The 24,496-nt window shown below is 47.3% G+C and overlaps 1 protein-coding gene across 2 annotated transcripts in view; it reads left to right on the forward strand.

Moving 5' to 3' along the window:
- Nucleotides 1-477: 477 nt before the first annotated feature.
- Nucleotides 478-24,496, forward strand: part of PKD1 (polycystin 1, transient receptor potential channel interacting) — a 91,350-nt gene continuing 67,331 nt past the window's right edge. For both annotated transcript variants that reach the window (XM_066640787.1, XM_066640788.1), the window contains exons 1-11: nt 478-603; nt 3,947-4,018; nt 7,354-7,523; nt 9,817-10,485; nt 11,170-11,353; nt 15,977-16,191; nt 17,872-17,987; nt 18,116-18,242; nt 20,660-20,934; nt 22,517-23,266; nt 24,197-24,328. In XM_066640787.1, the coding sequence (XP_066496884.1) occupies nt 491-603; nt 3,947-4,018; nt 7,354-7,523; nt 9,817-10,485; nt 11,170-11,353; nt 15,977-16,191; nt 17,872-17,987; nt 18,116-18,242; nt 20,660-20,934; nt 22,517-23,266; nt 24,197-24,328 (2,823 nt within the window). In that variant the 5' untranslated portion in view covers nt 478-490. The remainder of the gene's footprint in view (nt 604-3,946; nt 4,019-7,353; nt 7,524-9,816; nt 10,486-11,169; nt 11,354-15,976; nt 16,192-17,871; nt 17,988-18,115; nt 18,243-20,659; nt 20,935-22,516; nt 23,267-24,196; nt 24,329-24,496) is intronic.

The following is a 24,496-nucleotide window of genomic DNA, read 5'->3' on the forward strand; positions in this document are numbered from 1 at the left end:
TTAAGTAGATAAAAGCATTTTGTGTTCTTCTCGAAGGTAAAAATTTGGATGATACACAAAAATATGACAACAAGGGTAGCTGTGCTTCCTTGATACCCCACACCCTTGTAAGGTTTGAACTTCATCATCGTGGATTGATTCCTGAACTGGTATAACCTTTTCAGTTTCTCTCTCCCAAATTCAGCAGCTCTTCATGAAATTAGAATTGTCCTGTTTCAGATTACTGGTGTTTGCACTTAGCAGTAACTACGCTGAAGTGTCCATTTCCAATGAACTGTTTTCAGCTCTTTGGGTGGATATGTGGCCTCGTTTATCTCAATGGATAAGCCAGCACTTGGGAGCGCTGAGTGTCTCCAACTGAAAGTGTTGACTTTGGCTGAGAGAACCCCTCACATGCCCAAAAAAAGCTTTTGTCTGAGTCTGGAATGAAGCGGAGAGAGGCCAGCCTTTTTAAAGCCCTGGTGATGGAAGGAAGACAAAATAAATGTGAATGGTGACAAGCTTTTCTCTCCCCCTCTGTCTCCCCTCCAGGGATCTTTCCAGTAACAAGATCAGTACTTTAAACGTTGAGGCATTTGCACGTCTGACTTCCCTGAAGAAATTGTAAGTACTGGTTATGTCCTTTATAATCTTGCAGCACTCAAATGCAGCTTCCCTTTTAGAATTTGGCACAGTGCTTGTTACTCGTGGCTGAGTGTATCCTGCAATTCCATCCTTGCACTAGGCCTGTAAGACATCTGGAGAATCTCCACTTTAATTTAAAAGAACAGAGCAAAAACAAGTATCTGATTGGCTGGCAAGTATAATTCTGAAGTGGTCAGTTGCAGAATTATGGCCAGCAGCAGAATTTCTGTTGCATAAAGGGGATGACTTTAATTACTTCCCCTTCTCCACTGTGATAATGCAAGTAGCTTGGAAGGGGGTGGATTTTAGATGAGAAAATGTCAGGGGGAGAGAAGAATTCCCCACCTCACATTGTCCCAGTCCAAATTGAGGCCTCACAAGAGTATATTCAGTGGCATAGCTAAGGCATCTGGAACTGGGAACCACAAAATTTTTTAATACCCACTTAATTTGGACAGAATCACACACAATCCCGTCACATCCTGGAGTGGTCTGAGATGCAGTGAAGCTAAGCCTCAGAAGGTCTCCTGGAGGCCTTAGACTGATTTTTTTTGCCTTAGGTTCGCTGTTGGCAGTATGGATTGGCACCCCCTCAAGGTCTGGTACCCAGGTCAGTGTACCCTCTGCCCTCTTTAGCTATGCCACTGACTATAGTCCTTTGCAAACAAGACACTGTGCTAAACTTTGCATCTAATGGGAGCAGCAGAAATTCTGGGGGGGAAAAAGGTAAATTTCCCTTCCCATCTTTTGCACAAGGTTCTGAATTCAGCTTTTCATGGTTCTGAGTTGGGACAAAATGTTTTAATTTGTTGGTTGGCTACTCCTCAGCCAAAGCTCTCAGGGCAGATGAGCAATAAAATACATTAGAACACACTGAAAATAGATCAGACCAAGCAAGAACACAATAGGGCAGTAAAATAGAGCAGCAATAAAGTTCTAGGATAAGCAGAAAACTAAATGTCGATTTTGTTCAGTGTAGAGACAGCATAGCCTTCAATCTCTGAAGCTTTGTTTCTTGTGGTGTTTTCTTTTGGCAAATATGCTACTGGGTTTCTTTATGGTTTAGCTGTTTGTTTCAGTTTGGGGGAGTGTCTCACATGCTTTCATATTTTTGTATTGTTGTGCACCGTTTTTAAGGCCTTATGCAGAAAAAGCAGGATGTGCTTTTTTAAAAAAAAAAATACAGTGTTGACACATTCTCTTCATACAGCAATCTCCACGCACCTGTTACATGTGTAAGTGTTTCATTGGAGACCCCTCCAAGAAAAAAAGAAGGAAATATTTAATGGCATTAAATTAATCAAAGATCTGTGACTGAGGCGATTCACTGACTAATCAATGCTGGTTTTTCCCCCGTTTGTCCCTTTCTATAGCTTACCTCTCAAGCCTGAGCTTCTAGGTCATGTATTTATTTATTTATTTATTTAGGCCAGAGATTTTCAACCCTTTTCACCTCATGGCACCAGTGCTAAAAGTGCTAAAATTGTCTGGGCACCCCCACCAGTTTTTGGACAATTGACAAGACACACCATACTGCTGGCACCCTCCAATAGCCCTACTAATAAATGACCTTCCACCAAACTTCTGTGCTACATCTGTGGACTGTGGCACACTAGTGTGTCACAGCACAATGATTGAAAATCACTAATCTACATATTTATATCCCGTGGTTTGTTTCATTGCGTTCTGCATTAAATTCCACATCTAGTGGTGTATAATATGATGGTATTATTTGCAAATACCGAGGTTTTTACAATTTTGGCCACTGGTGTCAAGCTCAGGTTGTTGCCTCCCTAAAACATGTTACCCAGTGCAGTTACTACCCCTGCACCCCCTTAGCTATGCCACTGTCTCAGACCATCTGGGCCTTGTTAAGAGCCCTATTATAAGCTCCCTCAGGCTGGAGTGCTGCTTCTTCCCTTCTGGCCTTGCAGACCCTTGGGAAAGTGCTGCAGTAGAAGTCTCCACAGGAAAGGCCTGGTCTTCATTGGAGTCCATGTTATATGCATCATTCTCCCCCCCCCCCTCGGGTCTGGGACCAATTCTTCTTCTCAGGCCATGAAAAGCTGAAGCAGTCCCTGGAATGGTGGAGAAAGGGCTATACCAAGGGTGTCAAACATAAGGCCCTTGGACCGGATGCGACCCCTGGAAGCAATTTATCCCCCCCCCCATTATAATTGGGCTCTTCCAGCTTGATAATTGGACTCTCCTATCTTGAAATTATGAACAGGATTGGCACATTTTCTCTTCTGCCATTTGCAGCTAATGAGTTTCTACCAGGGATGTGTGGTGGATGTGGAGGCAGGTGAGGCAGAGCCTCCCTTCCGGAGTCCTTTGAAAAGTGCCGTGGAGTGCGTGGGTTGTGGGTACTTGGGCATCTCACACGGCAGCGGCACTTTTCAAAGGAATCCGGTGGGGAGGCTCTGCCTCACCTGACTCCCCGCCCACTGCACGTCCCTGGTTTCTGTGTGAGAACAAAGTGCTTATTTCTGGTCATCATCTGCCTAATGGTGTCACTTTCTGCTTAATGATGTCACTTCCAGCCCTTAGCAGGTGCTGTGAATACCAACTTCGGCCCTCTGTATGAAACAAGCTTCACATCCCTGGTCCATTCTGTACAGGGAGTGCCCTTTGACTTGTCCTCCCCCCTTCTTTTTGCCCTGGGGCCATCACATCAATCCTACACAGAATCTGAGAGTAATCAGTGGTAGGGTTTTTCCACCCTCAGGCCAAGGTGTTATCAGTTAGAATTGGCTGTGACTTTCAGCCAATTCGGTTTCCCCCAAGCTTGTGGCCATTGCTAGCCAGAATTCTGCTTTGCATTAATTGAGCAGCAATAATCTTATTTCTGAAGAAAACAGGTGCATGGGCCCATGCCAGCTCAAGGCGGGTTGTCAGCCCTTTAGAGTCGAGCAGTTGAAGGATTTTGACGTGTCTTGGGGCCTGTCGGCTCCTGGTGCCAGAAGGGAGAGGTGGTTGAATGGGACAGCTGATTCTGTAGCCAATAACAATTATACTGTTTTTTACCATAAGGATACCTTGGTCTGAAAAGGCACCAGGACTGAAATTCCATCTCTGGGCACCAGGCCAGTGTGAGGCCTATGGGCTGAGGCACGCACAACTCTAGTGCCATATGGGTAGAAGCGGGATTTCGGTGTATAGGAAGTTTTAATGGCTGCTGCTAAATTTTCTGATGAACTGTTTTTCTGTTCTTTTCTGATGAACAGTTGCTATTTAGGGGGATGAGCAAGGTGACAAAGTTGTTTTTGTACTAATGATAAATCTGTTTTCTCTCCCCTACCCCTCTTCTTTCTGATTCCAGAAATATAAGCAACAACAAGATTTCTGTGTTAGAAGATGGAATATTTGATAATTTATTTAATTTAAGTGAAATGTAAGTTCCTACATGTTTCATTTTTCTCAAGAGAGTGTTACTTTTTTGGGGGATGGCGGTGGGTTTATTTCTGATTTCTGGAAAGTTCTATGTGTTCTCAATCCTTTCATAAACTTTATTGCACACAACTCTACCCCTTTTTGATTTTACCTTTTTGAAAGGCTGGACTAAAAGTTCCATTGAGTTGGAACAACTCCATGATGCTAGTTATTCTTAGTTCAAAATAATGATGATGATGATGATGATGATGACTGCACAGGAACAGGCATCAAGAACAAATGCAATAAAAGCAAAAGTAGAAAAAATAACAGCAAGTGTTTCTCTGTAAAGAAACAGTTGAAGCTTTGGACCACCTAATTAGCTGCTGTAAAAAGATCGCACAGACTACAAGCAAAGGCATGACAAGGTCGCAACAATGATACGCTGGAACATCTGTAAAAAATACAAGCTACCTGCAGCCAGAAACTGGTGGGACCCCAAAATTGAAAAAGTTCTTGAGAATGAAGATGCCAAACTATTATGGGATTTCTGACTACAGATAGGCAAACATCTATTGTGCAATGCACTAGACATAACTGCAGTCCAGAAGAAAGAAAAACAAGTCAAAATCATCAATATAGCAATACCAGGTGATAGCAGAGTGGAAGAAAAAGAGCTGGAAAAAACAACAAAATACAAAGATTTACGAATAGAAATTGAAAGGCTGTGGCAGAAGAAGACCAAAGTGATCCCAATGGTGATTGGCCCTCTCAAGTGCTATTCCATAACACCTTGCAGAGCAGCTGAACAGTGTTGGGACCACAAAAGTTACCATCAACCAACTGCAAAAAGCAGCATTACTGGGAACAGCTTTGCAACAATATTTATAACATCAGAAAAGGATAAAAACCAGATATCCCAGGTCCTTGGGAAGGACTCCATTAGCTGATAAAACAAATCAGTAAATCGCATCTGACTGTGCACAAATCTCATAAATAATGGTAAAAAATGAGGATGATTAAATTTGCATTTCAAAATGTAGGTTACTGCTTTAAGTTAAGGCCTAGATCACAGGTTGCTTGGCTACTGGAAAGTCTGAGCGATCCACTTTTTTCTGTCATTGTTTTTGTGGCAGTAGGCAGCTAATAAAGCTCAATTTGATGGCCTTGGTTGAGTCACGCTGGACCCAAACGACCTCACGTAGTTGTGAATGATAAACATGAGCAGTTTGCTCTCTCCGTGTTGCTCAGGGCAGCGTTTGCCTGCTTATTTTATCCTTAGAACAACGTGTATCTGCCTGAGTTAAAATTCTCTTACTGGAGAGTCTGGATCCATGTACCTGTCAAGGGACATGAATTATTGACCAGATAATTTTGAGCATTCCGGCAAAATAACAGTTTCCAGGGGACAGTTTCCATGGGTATGAAATGCACATAAGAAATAGGTTGTGTCCCTAAAGGCAGCTTTCTTCCCAAAAGGTGTTCTTTGTCACAGTGTCGGGTCAGCCGTAGGTAGCCATTGAGCGAGAACCATTTTTTGTTAAGTAGCTGCTTTGTGAACTTAGTTTTTGTTGAAAAGTGTGGTATAAATATTTGTAACAACAACAACCACTGGACTCTGGGGAGTTGCCAAAGCATTAGATCTAGGGAACATGCCAGAGCAAACATCCCAGCACAATCTTCACCTGAACAGGAAACCTTTACAGTTCTTCCTACTGAGACGGGCCAGTCTGGGTGGGTGGATGAAACTTCTGCCATAACAGAACCCTTCCCAATTCAAGGAGATGTTCCAACCTGCTGGCTCATCACATAGGGCAGCTGTGCACAGAGCCATGGATTCCTAGTTCTACCCCTCCCCATGGCTCTTGACACACCCTAGATTGAATCTTACATCTGTTGAACCCAACTTCAATGTGCCTCAAAACAAGCTCAAGGATCACACTGAACATTTGTTGTGTATAAAATATTTATTGTATGTTTTATAAGAATTTTTCCACTGCTTCTTAATCCCGTTATTGGACCATTTATTTACAATTACAAGATATAAATTTGAAATAACAGCAACTATATCAATTGCAAACATCTTGCTAATAATGAGGGGTACAGTTTATTGAAATTGGCTGCCAAGGGGTACGCATGTGAAAAAAGGTTGGGAACACTGCCCCGTGGCATCATGACAGACTTGGGGAACCCCTGCACTATCTCCGTAATCCTCTTCCCCCTTAATGGGAGTCCCTGGCACCCAAAATAAAAGTAACTACAAAAAGAGCCCTGAATTGTCAGCCTCTAAAGCAGGGGTGCCCAAACCCCGGCCCGGGGGCCACTTGCGGCCCTCAAGGCCTCTCTATGTGGCCCTCAGGGAGCCCCTAGCCTCCAATGAGCCTCTGGCCCTCCAGAGATTTGTTGGAGCCCACACTGGCCCGATGCAACTGCTCTCAGCGTGAGGGCAACTGTTTGGTCTCTCGAGTGAGCTGTGGGATGAGGGCTCCCTCCACTGCTTGTTGTTTCATGTCTGTGATGCAGTAGCAGCAGGAAAGGAAAGGGCAGCCTTGCTTTGTGCAAGGCCTTTTATAGGCCTTGAACTACTGCAAGACCTTCATTCATTCATATAAGTTCACCTTTAATATATTCATTTATGTAAATTTATTCAAATTTGAAATGTAAATTAATTCGGCCCCCAACACTGTGTCAGAGAGATGATGTGGCCCTCCTGCCAAAAACTTTGGACACCCCTGCAAAGTACTAACTGTTGGATGCTCATTTCACAACAAGCATGTCTTTTTAAAAAATTCCCTTTGCTTCTTTAAATCAACATTTCAGAATGTTCACCCCAGCAGTGTCTTTTCTAGTGGCTGTCTGCTGGTGTTCTTTTTGCATCTTTTTAGATTGTGAGCCCTTTTGGGACAGGGAGCCATTTAGTTATTTGATTTTTCTCTGTAAACCGCTTTGTGAACTTTTAGTTGAAAAGCGGTATATAAATACTGTTCGTTTCAGAAGGTTATGAATTTGCATTTGGTTTTTTGACAGATTTTTTTGTGATCCTTTTAAAGCCCTCTGGAAACTCATGTGCATTCTCTTTCTGATTACACCCATTTAATGGGATGTAGCAGGGTGGTTTTGGAATGCAAAACCCACCCTAGGTTCTCTTTAGAATCACAGCAATTATTTGTGGACTGAAAAAGACACTTGCATAATTCTGCTCTTTCAGGGAAGGGGAAATCATAATAATTATTGTATGGTTTGCTAGTTGTTAACTCTGTGTGCAGCTCTTTTCGAGGGATGCAATCGGGAGGAGCAAGACAGCTGATACTGGGCTGATTAATGCCTGTCACTGACAAGATCATCTGCCTGTTTCAGAAACTTAAGTTTGAATCCATTCCTTTGTGACTGCAATCTTGCCTGGCTCCCCCGCTGGGTGGAAGAGAGAAAAGTTCGAGTTATCCATCCGTTGGAGACGAAGTGCGCCCAGCCTCCTGAGTTGGCAGACCTTCCACTTTTTAATGTGTCGTTCGTCAGCGACACTTGCGGTAAGAGAAGAGTGTGCAGAGTGGCAAACTAGAGGTGGATTGTGATGATTGATAATGATTGACCAGCACAATATAGTACAGTCCTCCTACAGGCCTATGGATGGAGGACCTACTGGATGCAACTAGAAGTGCTTTCTTATTACGCCTGAGAGGTGTTCTGAGGCATGGGGAAGCTGTGTGTGGCTCCCAGGAAAGTCCCTGCAACCCTGCCCCCCCCCCCCGTGGATTCCATTATCCTTGCAATTTGGTATCTGGGGGGGTCCTGGAACAGACCCCCGTGGCTACCATGGATGCACGGTGTATATAATGGTGCTTGTGTGATGTGGAGCTGTTCTATTCAAGCCATAGTTTTGACTGAAGATGCTCGTGACCTTCTCTAATCTTGGGTTTGGAGACGAACCTGGAATTTGAAAAATCTGAGTTTTAAGTAGAAACAAGCTCTTTGAATCCCTTGAATTCTTCCCAGTTTCAGAGGGTTCACCAATTTTGTTAACCAACATCTCATCAACAAAACAACTCTGAGTTCCAGAGCTATCTGGAAGGAAGTGTATAGCCTTAAAAGACTCTCTTTGGATCCCTTTGCAAGTTCAGTTTGCGTCTTTGGTTAGGATGCCAGTGGCATTTGCAAAGGGAGCTGGGAAAGAATCTTCCAGAGGCTCAAAAAAATCTCTTCATGCACAGAAGAAAAACAAGCATGGTTTTTTTTTTTATTTATTTTCTTGCTGAAAATGTTGGGTTATTTGAGTCTGGAAGCTTTTTCAGAGCTTGGTTAAACAAGTTCTGGGATTATGCAAGCTTCTTTATGTTCAAGGCTTAGAATGCATTTTTGGATTTAACTGCAACTCCCAAAAGTCTTAAGAGTTTTTATAAGACTTTAAAGAGTATAAAGTCCTAAGATAGTGGTTCCCAAACTGTGGGTCAGGAGCTGATTTTGGGTGGGTTGCCAAAGGGTGATATAAAGATCAGATAATTGTCTCAAGCCCTGAGGCTATTCAAAAACCAGATACTGTAGTTGCTATTTATCCGTTTGCAAGCATATGTAAATATAGAGAGATAAATGTTTGAGGGTTTTTTCTGATTATTATTACTTATGAATAAATAAAATATTTCTTTCTAGATCTTTTTTAAAGTCTGGTAAACCTAGGAGGGTCCCGACAAAATGTTGTTTTAAAAAGTGGGATCTGGTGCTAAAGGGTTTGGGAACTACTGTCATAAGAGTATTTGGGCTGCTTCTGATGTGCAGCTGGGCTGACGACTTAGGCTAAAAATAGTGATTTGAAACTTTAGAAATATTGCATTTTTTATTGCTATGAATATCTTAAAAATCTATTTGTTCAGAAAGTTTTTCTTATGACTTCTATTTAAAATATGTTTTAATATTGAAGGATCAGGACAATGGTTTTGTTCAGAATTTAATCAGTCATTGTTATCACATTAGGCTGGGGTAGATTGAGTTAGTTTGGAACTTTTGAATGGATGTGTTAAAGAGCTGGCTCTTTTGCAAGTCAATTCTAAGTAAATTGAGGGGAAGAAAGCCTGCCATCTCTGAACTTTGGACCGTGTGCATGATGGTGAGTTAAGTTATGGATTTGGGGAGGCTAAGAGCCTTTTGTCTTCTGAACAATGGAATGCGGATAATGAAATCCCTGTATCCATGGATGTTGGAGCCCAAGGTGGGGGTCAGGGTCGCAGGACCACAGTTGCTCACTTGGAGGACATGCTGGGCCCTCTGCATTGGCCTCCCCAAACTTCAGATAAGCTCCCAGTCACAGTTCCCAAACCACAACATCATCCTGGCTCTCTTTTGAGTCTGGCTTTACCACCATCAATCCATCATCACCTGGCATCTGTTGGTGGACCTTAGCATCTCAGTGAAAAAAAAAAGAACTAGTACAGCTGGACCTCGGTATCTGCGCGGGTTCCATTCTTGGACCCACAGCGGATACCAAGGCCCGCAGATATTTGAATCCACAGGTCCGGAGCATAGAGGACCTCTGGAAGCAACCAGAAGTGCTTACTGGTCACATCTGTGAGGTACAGTGAGGCCTCCTGACCCACATTGAGTCCTGAACCTATGGATGAGGATGGCCAACCTGAACAAAAATAACTTTAGTCTGCTCAAGATATCTTTTTTGATTAGAGCACTGAATCCCTTCCCTCCCCCGCCCTCTCTAATTTGCTTCATCGTCTCTGCTCTTGCTTCTGCTCTGCCACAGAGGGGTACTCGTACGAAAGATTTGGGAAACTTATTTGAGTGATGTCCATGAAGCATCTTCATTTCTGTCCCCTCCAGGAGCTCAGCACATTGCATGCCTGACTGACAACCACACAGGACTGCCGGATTCCATTGTTCAGTTCATGTCGCACCTTCCTCAGAACATGACAGAGGAGACGTGTAGTGCCCACTGCTACACAGCAGAGCTGGACTATGGTGGTTTCAGTGACGAGGGGCACTGCCTGTGTGGTGTCGCCCTCGAACCAAACTCATCCGCAGACTGTTTGTCGTTTTGTGCTGAGCCGCACGTTGGACCCTTCTGTGGCGGCCCTTCCCTCGTCTCAAGTGTCTTCCCCGCTCAGCTGCCAGTTTCCTTCGCAGGACCGCCTACCCTTTGCGGCCTTTACCAATCGGTGGCCTTGAATGTCAGCGTTCCAATTGCTGTTGGCACACTTCAGTGGGACTTTGGGGACCAGGCAATATTTGTGAACACCACTAAAACGGCTGTCCTTCACACATACACGGCACCGGGGCGCTACAACATCACAGCGACTGTCTTTGTGGGCCGCCGGTTTACCTCAGCCCAAACTGAAGTCACGGTGGTAGCACTCCCAGAGGAGCTGGAGCTGCAGTGTCCTCCTGTGGTAAAGACCAACGAAAGTCTGAGGCTACAGATAAGGAGCCGAGGGGGAACCGGCCTCTTGGTCGAGTATAGCATTGCGGCACAGGACAGAGAACCTGGGAGAGGTGAGTGGAGGCCTGCAAGTTGACCTGGTCATGATGCACCATGGAAACAAGTTCTTCATTTCCTGGGTTATCTTTTATATTGACATCCAGATAAATTGCTCCCTTCAAGGAGGGGTGGCATGACTTGGTTCATCGCCTGATGCCGTCTTGGGTCCGCCACTGCTGTGCCACAAAAAACCGAAACAAACCCAAGTCCTTCACAGTGCTCTTTGTGCGCTGCCTTCACAAAACCTAGAAGTACAGGACTTCTGTCCCTGTAAAAAAAAAAACACCAAGAAATCCTGCACTTCCTGGTTTCATGGCAGCCCACAAGGAGCTTAATAAGGAGGGGAATATCTGCTTCTCATTGAGCAGCCATGAAGCAGACCATTCCTGACTGAATCAAGGAAGTGTTTCCCAAATGATTCTGCAATGCATTCTGTGGTAACCCTGGGCCGAGGGAGGGAGTTGCAGGCCTTGTCACAACCCAGAAGTGGCTTCTAACAGTGCCAGAGATTGCCCCATGATTGGTTCCCTGGCATCTGCGGATTCACAAATAGTCAAGTTCACGAATACCAGTTCCGCGGATTCCAAGGGACCGCTTTACTGTCATGTTAGTGTTGGCTGGGCTGAAAGGCAAAGGGGCAACTCCTGAGCTTTCTGGGTATGGCCTAAGAGTGTGCATGTGGCTGCTCCCCACTGCAGTGGTCCATCCGGTGTGCCCCTTGGACAGCGTCGTCTTCCCTGGTAACGGCCACTGTTACTGGCTGGGGGCAGAAAAAGCTGAGTGGTTGGAAGCCCAGAGGCATTGCAAGGAGTACGGAAATGGAAACCTGGCCTTCGTCAGCAGCCCTGACATTCAGAGCTTCTTGGTGTCCCGGGTTACCAGGTGAGTGAGCAAGCAAGCATGCAAGAGGCAGGCTAGTGTTTGAAGCCTCTGTCCTGTGGAGGTCTTTTAATTGCTGGTAAAAATGTGTTGCCTGCCTAGTGGGGGGTGTTTGCAGGAAGGTGTAGTGGACATGTTGTCTCTTCGTGCCCTGCAAATGTTATCCTCCCATACAGTGAGCTCTCAGTATCTGTGGGTGATCTGTTCCAGAACGCCCCCCCCCCCACTGATACCAACATTCATGGGTAATTAAATCCAGCACCACAGCAACTTTTCAGGGTTTTGCCCAGCCCTCTGGAGGTCACATGTGGCCTCACAGCCTCCATAGAAGGCTTCCTGGATGTGACCAGAAGTTACTTCTGGTTCAGGCTGGCAACTTCTGGTTGTGTCTGGGAGGGTTCTGAGACTCTCCAGCCATGGGCTCAGCATCTATGGATTCTTAAATCCGCAGATGACAACCCTGCAGATAATGAAGGCCCAACAAATGTATTGTTTTCCCCAGGACTCAGCACCCAACAAAATGAAAAAGATGTACACCCTCCAGACAGCTGGCAGGGGGGGCAGGTTCAGGGAGCATGCTGTTTTGCCCTTTATAAGGACCAAATTAAACTTGCTTCTATGGATGCAGAGCTCCACTATACAGCTCTAGGACAAGCTCTAGGACAGCTTATAAATTATTTGTCACTGGGATTACTTTCTTCCCCCTGCTTCAGCCTGGTTATCAAGCCCGCCCACCCCCTCCCCCCAGCGAAGTTCTGGACCTGCCTTTGGCTTGATCCTGACACCAGTGAGTCTGGAAAAGCAACAGATTCTCTTATAGCACCTTAGCAACATTTATTACTGATGATACAAATCATTATTATGTTGATCTTGAGGGTGCCACCAGACACTCCGTGGTTTTTGCTGCTAGATCCTTCAGTCGCCTGTGCCCTGGCAGTGAAGTTGTCTGGCTGGACTGGGAAGTCCAGTTGGTCTTCTTTTGCCCCTCCAGCTGTGGGTTCTGCACAAGCGGATTTTATAATCTGCAGATGCCAAGCTGTTGGATAAGGAGGGCCCACTGTATAGGATTAAACTGTGAGTTTCCGCAAGACTTGTGTGATTTTTCTTGGCTCTGCTTCAATCAACCCTCACACTGTTGTCAAGTCCCGTCCCCCCCTCTGCCTTGCAGTCGGTGGACACAGCAGCTTCTGTTTGAGCCAATCAAGATCCGGGATGCTCTGTATCCCCTGCTTTATTCCCTTTGCGCACTTTTCTTTTTGCTGTTGCTTCTAGTGGCTGCTTCCTGTTGCACTGCTCCCCTTTCATCCTCTCTGAAAATGAGCTGCCTGTTTCCTCCAGTGCTGGGCCCTGACAGCCTCTGCTCCACTTCAAAGCCCACGCTTGACATCCCAGACACTGCTTAGCATTTCTGGGTTTGATTTCCCCCAAGCCCAAGAAAGAGCTGGCCTCTTTCTCCAGCTCAGGGAGGCGCAGAAGACAGCTGGCCGGGGGGGGGGGGGGAGGATTCACCACCATCCTTTTGTACAAGTGTGGGTGTCAATATTTTCAAATATCTTAATGGCACCCTGTGGCCCCCCCCCCCCAATTACATTGATGCAGCCACTTTTCTAAATTTGCTTTGGGTTATTTTCAATTGCTTGGGTTGGACTCCGAGATTACTAATATGTGTCTTTGGCCTTAGGAACCCCTTGGCCCACTGGAAGCATTTTTTGTGGTGCCCCAGGTTTGCATTCAAGGTCTATAGAATCTTAGAGATAAGATTCTCATAAATCATGTATCATAAATGCAGTTTATGATAGACTTTCTGTCTCCATTTTAGAATGGAAAGCAATCAAAATATGCACTGAAAAAGTGCATGTGATTTAATGAACCAAATGGCTCTAAGCACATTTTACTATAAACTGGCATACAAGACAGATTTCTCTCACGTGAGGCTTCCTTAGGTGTGGGGCCCAATTGGGAACAGTCACCTTAAAGCTGGCCCTGCTTCCTTCCAGGGACCAGCCAGTCTGAGACCTGCTTCTTCACTTCAGTGCAGTTCCTGCGGCAAGTACTCTCAGAATGCAGTCCCTTTTTGCTGGGCTCACGGCCTCCCCCAGCCTTATCCCCCCTTGCTTGATAGGCACTTAAGGGCACCATTTTCCTCCCTTTCCTTCAGGCTCCCCTTTTAGTTTGGCGAGGGAAGATGCATGGTGGAGCTGTGGAGCGTTTTCTTGGAAGAGTCTCAGCCTGCACAGTTTCTTGTGGGAAAGCAACTGGAAAGGCAATCTGTTTCCCATTAGCCTGCGTGGCAGCCAGAACAAACCCCCCCACTCGTCTATCATCACTTGATGGCTCCCTCCTCCTCCTCCTGAGTTGTGCTTTTCTTGTGCCGCTTCCCCCCTTGAGGCAGCCGTGGGCCCCTTGGGTGCTGAGTCGCAAGAAAGAAGGTGCTTGTTTCCTTTCCTTTCCGAGGCACAGTCACACAAAGGGGCTGCTGGAACTGGTGGCCAGCAGGCGGGAGGGGGGCACGGAGGTGCCGTCCATCCAGTCATTTCTTAATGACTCTCCCGGTTAGATCATAGCTGGAATTAGGACAGGAAAATTTCCCCGGGCCTTTGGGGATGGCAGCTCACTGGCTGTTTCCAAGCCCAGTCTCCGCAAGCAATGCCAGTAGCTCAGGAGCAAAACAGAGCAGTTACTTGTTCTTTGGATGTATTTTTGTAGGTCATTAAAAAAAAGAAAACCTGCTGGTTAGTGAGGGCGAGTTATTTTTGTCGTCTTTTTTTTTCTGCTGCAAAAGCACTTTTCAGGATGACCTCATCTGTCAACATGATCGGCACAGAGTCCGAGCAGGCGGCAAAGAGGAATGCATTTCTCCTTGCGAGTCGTGCATGTAGGGTATCCCATTAGCCTAAGTAGGGGTGGACTTGGACAAGGTCTGAATATAGTGAATACCAAATTCCGCAGATAATGAAATCTGTAGGAGGCCCATTTCGGCAAACAGGAAGTGCCTTTTAGAAGTGTTGGGGAGGCCTTCTGAAGCACAGGGAGGCTGTGTGCAATCTACCTGGGCTTCAGAAGGCCTCCTGGATGTGACTGGAAGGCACTTCTGGCTTGCCAAAAAACTGGAAGCTCCTTTCAGAAGCAACCCAGAGGCCCTCCAGCTGCGGAGTCGGTATCTGCGTATATTCAGATCGATAGATGCCAAACCTGTGAACAACGAGAGCCCACTGTATTTCAGAAATGGTAAAGTGACTGGGGCTCTTGGGCAATGGAGCCTCCCTCCTTCTCTCCCAACACAGTCAACCTCTGCATATTGATTTTGTTTCTCTGATTAATCCTCTTACATAAAGGTGGGAGGTGGTTCCAAGGTGCAATCTCTCTTCATATCCTCTGGCCTGCTGCATCAGGTTGTCGTTCTCCTAAGCCTTCAGTGTCACTAAACCATGTCAGTTGAGCTTCTGTGTGCATCTTTATTCTGTGAATTTATTCATCTTAGAAATTTCTGTCTCACCTTTTCTTCCTGAAATAGCTTGCTTGAAAGTTGGGCAGACTTCAGGCCTGAGGGATCCAGCTTTATTTTTCGCTAGAACCCTGAGATCCATTGTTTTGTGGGGCAAAGTTAGACTCAGTGTGATTGCTGTGGAGGAAGAGCCTGAAGGGCAGAGAGGGGCTTCTTTTAAGCTGTGCCCTCTAATATTTAGCAGAGAGAGAATAACTTCACCCCAGCACGGTGTCTTTTCTAGTGGCTGTTGCTGGTGTGACTGTGAGCCCTTTTGGGACATGGAGCCATTTAGTTGTTTGATTTTCTCTGTAAACTGCTTTGTGAACTTTTGTTGAAAAGTAGCGTGTAAATATTCTTAAATACAGTGGGCCTTCGATATCTGTGGGGAGTGGTACTGGGGGATGCCACTCAGAAACCTCCAGGAGCCCCCTCTCCCGTGGATACAAAAATCTGGGGATAATTAAATTTATAGCAGGCTGGCACACCACCACAAAAACCACCGTGGAATCCCACCGTGGAAAAACACCGTGGAAGAATCCCAACCTACTATCTGCCTGTCACTGGCCCACATCATACCATAAGAAATACATCATCATGAAATCAGTCAGGTGTCATAAATGGTAGTGAGCTCTCATTATCCACAGGGTTTTGTTCCAGAACCCCTTGAGGACAACAAATTCCATGGATGCAGAAGTCCAGCACCCAGTGCCACCATGACTTACCTGGAGGCCGCGCCAGTCCCTCTGGAGGTCATGCTGGGCCCACGGCCCACTCCATTGGCCTCCCTGCCTCCTCAGAAGGCCTCCAGAATGCATCCAGAAGCCACTTGAACCTGACTTGAATCTGTGATTCCCAGTTGTATCTGGGAGGTATTCTGAAGGAAGGGGAGGCCCATGGACGGGGCACAAGCCTCCCCACACCTCAGAACACCTCCCAGACATGACCAGAAATGGGTTCTGGTTGCATCCTGGAGGCCCTCTGAGGTGTGGGCGTCATCCATAGATGGTTAAATCCGCTGGCGCTGAGCCCGCAGATACTGAGTGCCCACGGTACATTCATGGTATCTGCAAAACTGTGTGTCCTTGGTGGCCTGCCTACTAGAGGATTCCTGGTCTCTTTTGGACTTTCTTTCCCCACAGGAGCCTGGATGTCTGGATTGGGTTCAACGATTCGGCAAGCCCCAGCCCTTTGCAGCAGGGAGAAGGGTTCAATCTACAGAGCTGTCAGAACTGGCTTCCGGGCGAGCCCCACCCCTCCAATGCGGACCATTGCGTGCGCATGGGCCCCGCTGGCCAGTGCAACACGGACTTGTGCATGGTGAAGCACAGCTATGTTTGCGAGTACGCACCCCCAGGTGAGTGCCATAGGAAGCAGTCATGGGCAAGGCCAAGGTGACCCTGCTTAAAAAAAAAAATGCCACAAGAATCTGGTGGTTTGCATGCTTTCTCCTGTTTTCCACTTTCTTTTCTATTTTTTATGATTCCCAGCCCCACCCCAGTTTTGTGAATCAGGGGAAGGGCAGGTAGCTGTGCATGACATTGATACTTTCCCTTGTTCCTAAATCTCTGGGAATCTTGAGCCATCTCCCTGTCTTCTTAAATTTCAGTTGACTTGACCATATGGTGCCTGGAGCAAATTTGCTTCTTACTAGCCATCAGACAAAAGAGCACCTATAATGTGGACCGCTGGTATCTATGGGGGATCTATTCAAGAACCCCTGTGGATACTGAATTCCACAGATTCTGAGGCTGGAGGGCCTTAGAATAACACCTGGGCACAACCAGAAGGCACTTCCAGTCACATCCAGGAGGTTCTGTGAGGCCCTCCAGCTCCGAGCTCAGCATCCACAGATACTGAAACCCACAGATGCCAAGCCCATAGACAAGGAGAGCCTGCTGTACTTTTCTTTTGTATCTAGCAGTGCTGCAAGCACCTGACAGGTTTCCTTCCCAAGTTTTCTTTCCAGGTTTTCCAATCTCGTGTAGTTCTTCTCGGCAGACAATTATCTGAGCCCTCCTATTTGAAACAATCTGGCAAAAAGATCGTGATGGATGGTTGCAGGCCAGTGGGTGGGGGAGGCCAGGGAGGGCACCAGGATGCAGGTCTTGTGTGCTTGTTGTCTTGTGTCCTCCCTGAGGCATCCGGTGGATCACTGTGAGATCCAGGAAGCGGGACTAGGTGGGCCTTTGGCTTGACCCAGCGGGGCTCTTCTCATGTTCTTATAAAAAACAGTGGCTGAATGTGGAAATGCTCGTGCTAGCCATTGAGGAGGCATGAGAGTTATTATGCACCCTTAAGTGCATTCAGTTATGCATTCACACCTGACTTGAGCTGTGACTGCTATCTAGCTGCTCCTTGGCACCCAGTGGCATGCTTAGATGGCATCTGCATTTAGATCTGTGTCCTGATGCACACCCTGCAGCCTTTTAGAAAGGCTGCTGTCTCGTAAAATCAAGGATGTTCCTAGCCTAGATGCCTTTAAAAGGGGATTGTACAAGTTTCTGGAGGAAAAATCCATTACGGGGTACAAGCCATGATGTGTATGCGCAACCTCCTGATTTTAGAAATGGGTTATGTCAGAATGCCAGATGCAAGGGAGGGCACCAGGATGTTATAACTCTTGTTATCTGGTGTGCTCCCTGGGGCATTTGGTGGGCCACTGTGAGATACAGGAAGCTGGACTAGATGGGCCTATGGCCTGATCCAGTGGGTCTGTTTTTATGTTCTTAACTACAATTCCCAGGAAGCCTTGCAGGTCTCTAGTTATCTGGTGTGCTCCCTGGGGCATTTGGTGGGCCGTTGTGAGATACAGGAAGCTGGACTAGATGGGCCTATGGCCTGATCCAGTGGGGCTGTTCTTATGTTCTTATGTCTTACTGCTGAGGATTTATGGGTATTGAGACTGTGGGGTTGAAAAGCAGAAAATTCAGTGGGAACAGAGAGATGGATTTTGTATAACTTAGATTTCCGGTAAGAAAAAGGGAGATACTTTTTTCCCTTTTCCTGCTGCAATTCCACTCTTTCCTTTCCACAGAAATCCTTTTAAATGCTGAATACTTTTCCCTGGGCACTCCTGCATTGGATGCGCGTGAGGCCGTGATAAATATCACTGAATTGGAGCAGCTGGGGGCTCCTTCAGGAACTGTGGAGGTGAGGAGTGCTTGCAGCCTTCCTCGGGCCAAAATCCCTCCCCTGGAGGACCCTGGCACCTGCGCTGAGACTATGTCCTGATGCACATCCCACTGTGCTCTAAACCCTCTGGGGATTCTCTTTTCCAGACGATGGTCTTCCCCAGCTTGGAGTTCCAGCAGGAGGGCTTTTTAGTGGCCTTGGAGTTTGTGGCTCAGGAGCTGCAGCAGCCTGTTCAGGTCAGGTTTCAGGTGCATCGTCCAGCACACAAGGAAGGTGAGACACCATTGCATGGCCAACTGGCAGTTCTGGCTGACTTCAGCCCAAAAGCTTTTGCAAGGAGAAAGCAACTGGCTTGGTGTCATGTTTTCTCCATTCTATTAGATGGCTTAAAAACATTTTCTGTGTCAGCACAGGGGCCTGACTTCTCCCATGTGTAGAGGTGTTTGAAAATGCTGGTGTTATTTTTGAAAATGTGTTGATTTAAAATCAAAATTCCTGTTTTGTATCTTTATTCACAATAGCACACACTATTCCAGTGTTCCTAACTCATTACCTCCTTACCTATGATCTTTAAAAAACGTGGTGTTTTGTGTCTTTATTTAGTTACCAACAAAAACAAACACCTCTACGCAGCTGATACTACAGATACCTTGTGCTGCACTCACGCAAAGACTAACGGCCCGATCCTATCCAAGGCTGGCGCAGAAAGGCCTCTGAGCCCAGACTCTATCCAGCATTGGATTTGAGTAGGCAGGAGGTCTCCTTGAGGTAACGGAACATTTGTTCCTTTACCCCGTGTCAACCTCCAACCTCCTCAATGAGGCTACCTAGAGCTTCACCAGCTAAATCACTAGTGTAGAACCGAGTAGCCCTATGTAGAGCTTTCAGGCCCAGGACAGGGACTAGCTTGTGGCGGAGGCCTCATCTGTCATCCCTGGCCGCCTCTTGGACCTGAACCGTCCCCTCCCCTCCCTCTCCTGCCCCGAAACACCCCCTCCCCAGCTCCAGAACACCCTCTCCTCACCACCTGGCAAAGCACTTACATGTCCTGGTGGCCGTCAGGTGGGATGTGGCGCTGCTTACTCCCAGGGTGTGAGGAAGTACTTTACAGCACTTTTACAGCACCTGTTCAACAGCCTTAGGATTGGGCTGTAAAGCATGTGAACTGGGTCTGTGGCTTCTTTGTCCTTTCCACCTTCTTTCCCACTGTCTCCTCCCCAAGGTCAGATCCAGAGTGAGAGGGTTGAGCTCATTTGCATTCATGATCTTCCCACTCCCACCAGTTCTTCTCCTTGGCCCTCGGTCTGGTCCAGAAATCCCTCCTTGACTTCTCTGAGCAGTACTGAGGATAGATCCAGTTCAAAAAAGCACTGGAGACAGAAACCTGTTGTGCTCTTTGAAGCCTTGCTTCAATATTAGGAGCTTGAGATCATGCCCTGGATTTGAAAAAGAGGAGGGGGGATGGAGCAGCAGTGTGGAGGGGTGGGAAGTGGCTGACCTCCAGCTCTCTTCCTGTCTACCTTTTGAGATCCAGGAAAGTGGGAGGAGCTACAAAGTTGGGCACAATCTCAGAATTGCTGTCACAGAATTCTCCTTTCTCAAAGAATTCTGGTTTTTTTCTCTTCTCAGTTTGTGGACAGAGGCACACTGGGAAGTGCTACAGCAGCTCCTGAACTGCTGCTGGCACCCCATAGGGTGTGTGTCATGGGACTTGATCCCATCCTTTCTCTGGCAAAGCTTCCCTCTGGTACAGGGCTGGCCTTAGAGTGATTCAGCCAAAACTGGACAGGCCCCACGCTGCTGCTGCCCCACCATGCAATCGTCCATGTCATGGTGTGGTGTGGCGTGGAGCGCTATCTCCACCTGCCCACCCCGGGGTCCGCATGGCTAGACATGGGCTTCCCAGAAGCAGTTGGTGATGTCATTACCAGTTGGTGATGGTGATGTCATCACATTACCTCCAAATTAGTGGTATGGCTAGAGGGAGGACAAAGCACTAAGTTTCGCTAGCACCTGAACACGCCGTGTAAGTGACCCCTCCCCATCCCCATTCCAGGCAGGGGAAGAAAATGGAGGTGGAACTCCTTCTTTTTGCTCCCCCCGCCCAGAATGTCTTCAAAGGGGAGGGGCTGCTTGCGCAGTGTGTTCAGGCACCTGCAAAACTTAGTGCTTTGCACCCCTTCTAGCTACACTACTGCTCAAAGTATTTTTGGTTTCTGCACATCATGTGCAGCACCATCACAGTGTTGAGATCACTGCAGCTGTAGTCACTGTGGTTGCTTGGTGAGTGTGGGGCCCTGTAGAGGGTAACCCCCTCCCCACAAGTGCTCTGCATTGGGCCCTGCCACTCCTGGGAGCTTCATGTTTTGACAAAACCAGGAGTTTGGGTTTCTGTAGCTCTGTTCAGTGCCCAGTCAAGCCCAAGACTAAGTATTGTTTATCCTGGTGAGATCCAGGGTGGCGTAGAGGTGTGGGAGTTGGACTTGGACCTGGAAGATTCAGCTTCAAATTCCCGCTCAGCCATGAAGCTTCTGGGGTGACCTTGGGTTAGTCACTCTCTCTCTCTCAGCCTCACCTACCTCACAGGGTTGTTGTGAGGACCAAAGGAGGGGAGGAACCCTGTGCATCACCCTTGGAGGAAGGCCAGTATAAAAATGTGAGACTGAATGAATCATTTCCCCTTGTTTCAGGTTGCACAGAAGTCTTGAATGTCACGGATCCACAACTCGCTTCTCAGGAGAATGGGACTTGGATGCAGGAGGAATGTCCAGTCGGGTTCCAGTGGTGTCATTTGACCAACTCCTGTCTGCCACTGTGGGGCTGCTGTGCCCCGGGGGCTTGTGCCAACACCTCTGTCACAAGCACTGCGATTCCCCCTCCGTGCCATCATGAAAATCAGCTCGCCACTGAAGTGCTGCAAGAGTCAGTTTTCATCTTACCTCCAGGTCCCTCAGCGCAGTATCTTGTAAGTAGTGGGGCAGAACCACAATGAAGGCAGGGCTGTTAATCCCCAAAACCGGATTGGGGGTTGCACATTCGAGGCACTCTCGAATTGAAGCATAGCGCAGTTAGAGCTGTGCAGCCCAGAGTGACCTGTGAATGAAGATTATTGAGCTAAAGTATGTCAAGCGCTTTGAATTCTTGAAATGTCACATTATTTACTTGACATTATTATTTAATGACTGCCTCATTATTTATTGTTACTGAATAATAAGGGTGGCATAGTAGTACTGGAGATATTCTCCAAGTCCGATGGAGGCCAGATATTAGGTGTTCTACAGCGCAATGCAATCTTGCGCTGGAACAGGCAGGCCAGGAGGCCCAGCTGACTCCCAAAGAGATGCAACCATGCTTTACGGCATGTTTGTGACCCTCCTGGGCTGGCGCAAGTCCAAGAATTGCACCCTTATTTATTTTTGTATGTTCAATCTCCTGAGGAGGAGAATGTTTCATCTCCTGGTTGTACACTGCTTTTAATAATAGAAAAAGCAGTACATAAATCTTTTAAATAAATAAATATTGGTCTTCACAGCAACCCCTTCCCTGACCCTGCAACTGTTATCCTGGCTGACTGCTTCTCTTGCACTCAAGAGAGATTTTGCACCAGCTTGCTGAGACCCTTTCTAGTGTTTTCTTTCCCCTATAAATCTGCTATGGCACACTTGCTTGAGCGACCTGGTATCATGTGCTTTCCAGGTGTCTTTGTGCCTGTTTTATGCTTCTGGTGTGCCACAGCCCAGTTGTCCAGGGTCATTTGTTGGGAGTCTTGTGGGTGGCCACTGGATCAGTGGGCAACTGAGTGGACTTGTTGGGTCCTTAAGAGCCTTCCAATCAATCCCAGTGGGAGTGTCCAGGGACAGGAGGAGGGGGTGTGGCCAGTATCCAATCCTTCCCCCAAAGCTGAGTTCAGAACTATCTTATATACTTGTGTATAAATAAAAAAAATGCTTTAAAGTTGACTCTGAAAACTTGGGTCAACTTATACATGGGTCAATGCTGTAAGGCTTCCTCAGCTTTCAAGAACAGCTGCTTGGTAGGGGGGGAGATCAAGCAGAGAAGTGGGATGTGCAGGGAAAAAGGGGGAAAAAACAGAGCTATTTTACCTTGTATTGAAACAGGACAGAAATGGCGCTATTCTCCAAACAGGAAGGAAGGTGAAGGAGATTACTGTAGTCTTTGTGAGGGCTGCTGCTATGGGAATACTGTACTCCTCACAAAGCCTACAACTTCCATAATCTCCTTCCCCTTTCTTCCTGTTCGGAGAAGAGCTGCTTCAGAACAATTACTGATGGGTTTTTCAAGAGCTGGGCTCAGGTAAGTTCAGACAAAGTTACTGTATGTAATTCAAAGACTTGCATACTCCCCTAAGTTTTACCCTCAACTTATCCATAGGTCATAGTGAATTTAATGATTTTTTTACTTAATGTGTTCTTGACTTGTCTATGAGATTGACTTACATACGGGTGCAAAACGATCATGCATTGTGACCCTGTAGTGTGGGTTGAGCTTGGGGCATTTGTATTCACGGTGACTTTTCTCTTCCGCAGTTCCACTTCAGAAGCAAAGGCTCCTTTGCCAGACCCAGTGATACTGTTAGTATCCAGCACGATGGGGGACCCGGAGCTCTCCTCCTTTGCCACCAAAGCCAAGTACCATCTCACCAGACGGGCTACATCACCCTGAACTCTTCGGACTGGGTGCTGGGTTTGCCTGCCCGCTACGCTGCTGGCAGCTGGCGGAATGGCTCTGTGTGCGCCCTCAGGGTCCTCTGTGCCACAGAAGAGACGGTTCCCATTATCAGTAAAAAAAACTTTGGTGTGGATCGCTCTGACCTCTATGCCGTGAGAGCCACAGTCGACAATGGAGTCTTCAGCGCCAACCTAACCTGCAATTTCTGGGTGGTTTCTCCGGTCTCAGGCCTTCGTGTCATTTACCCTCCCCAGCAAGGGGACATAGTCTATGTGGAAACCAACAGCACTTGGCTGGTGCTGAAACTTTCCTCTGGAATGAAGGCCACAGCTGGTTGGCTTGGCAGGAACCAGACCTTCCCTTTTGAGAGGAGTTGTCCGCCAGCAGTCATGTCACTGGTGGCTGAGTGTGCCAGGGAGACCAACGACACCTGGTTCTCCGTCGTCGTGTTGGAGGGCATTGGGAGGAATGTGAGCATGCTGGTGTTGTGGGCAGAGAATGCCGTCAGCTCCCAGAACATCACTGTCCTGGTGAAAGCCGAGCAGGCCATCCGAGGGCTCCGCGCAACACCGGACCCGGAAACCAGAGTCTTGCTGAATAACCGTGTGGTGAGTTGGTTGGAATGCATTCAGAGCCACATACACAACTCCTCCTTAATTTGATCTTCACAACAACCTCTGGGAAATAGGTTAGACCAGTGGTTCTCAAATCTTTTGGCACAGTGACCCACCTCATCCTCCCTGGTGGGTCACAATGCACTGCTCCATCATGCGAGGCCCCGGAGACTTTGTCTGGGCCAGCAACCCACTCTGTTGGCCTCCAGCAGGCCTCAGAATGGCCTGCAGTAAAACTGGAAATGACTTCGGAAAACCGGGAGTAACTTCCAGAGGCTTCTGCAGGCCATTCTGAGGCCTATGAAGGCCATTACTGTGGGTTGCCAGCCTGGTAGAAATCTCCAGGGCCTCCTAATGCTTGCAGAATGGCTCCGATTTGGAGCCATCCAGAAGCTAGGGTGGGGGGATGGACTCAGGTCGCAACCCACCAGGCATGAGCTGTGGTCTCAACCCACTATGGGAAGCCCTGGAGATCAGCCCAAAATCATGCACTGAGCTTTGACTGATGGAGAGTTGAACCTGGGTCTCCAAGGTCCTAGTTTGACACTCCAACTGCTGTGCCACCTTGGCTCTTTTTATAAAGGCTGGGATAGGGTTTTTTTGTTCTTGCTCCCTCCCCATAGGTAGTGAAACCAGAATAAATGGTGCATTTATTAATGGTGCATAAATAGCAAACATTGCAGAATCCATTGTGCGAATGAAGCAAAACGATGAAACTTCCTTTTTCTCTGACCTCCCCTCATGACTGATGTGGTTGATAGATGGTCCTGAGTTCAGGTTGTGCAATGTGCTCTGGTTTTCAGCGGAAGTGGTTTGGGGCTGACGAGGCCCACCTGCTTGCCAGCTCTTTGCTGATCTGGGCTGAGCTAAGCCGTGTCTGTCCTTCTCTCTGACAATCACACCTGTTATCCCCATCCATTGCAGAGCTACACCCCCGTGATGGATGCTGGGTCAGACGTGACGTTTCGGTGGACAGTGGACGATAAGCGCTCCTTTACTTTCTACAATGATGTCTTCCTTGTCATTTACCAGACACCAGCTGTATACAAGCTCTCGGTAAGCTGAGGCTTCCCAAGCATCTTGTTGCTGTTTAGACCTGGAAGCAAAGGCAGTTGTTGCAACTGAATACCCCTCTGAGGTGGCTTAGAGAGGGCTCTTTGCCTGATGATAATTGCACAATGTCTGTATGACCAGCTGGTATGGTGGTTATCAGTATCATCCTGG

Source organism: Tiliqua scincoides, chromosome 13 (assembly GCF_035046505.1).
Source record: "Tiliqua scincoides isolate rTilSci1 chromosome 13, rTilSci1.hap2, whole genome shotgun sequence".
NCBI classification, from domain to species: Eukaryota; Metazoa; Chordata; class Lepidosauria; order Squamata; family Scincidae; genus Tiliqua; species Tiliqua scincoides.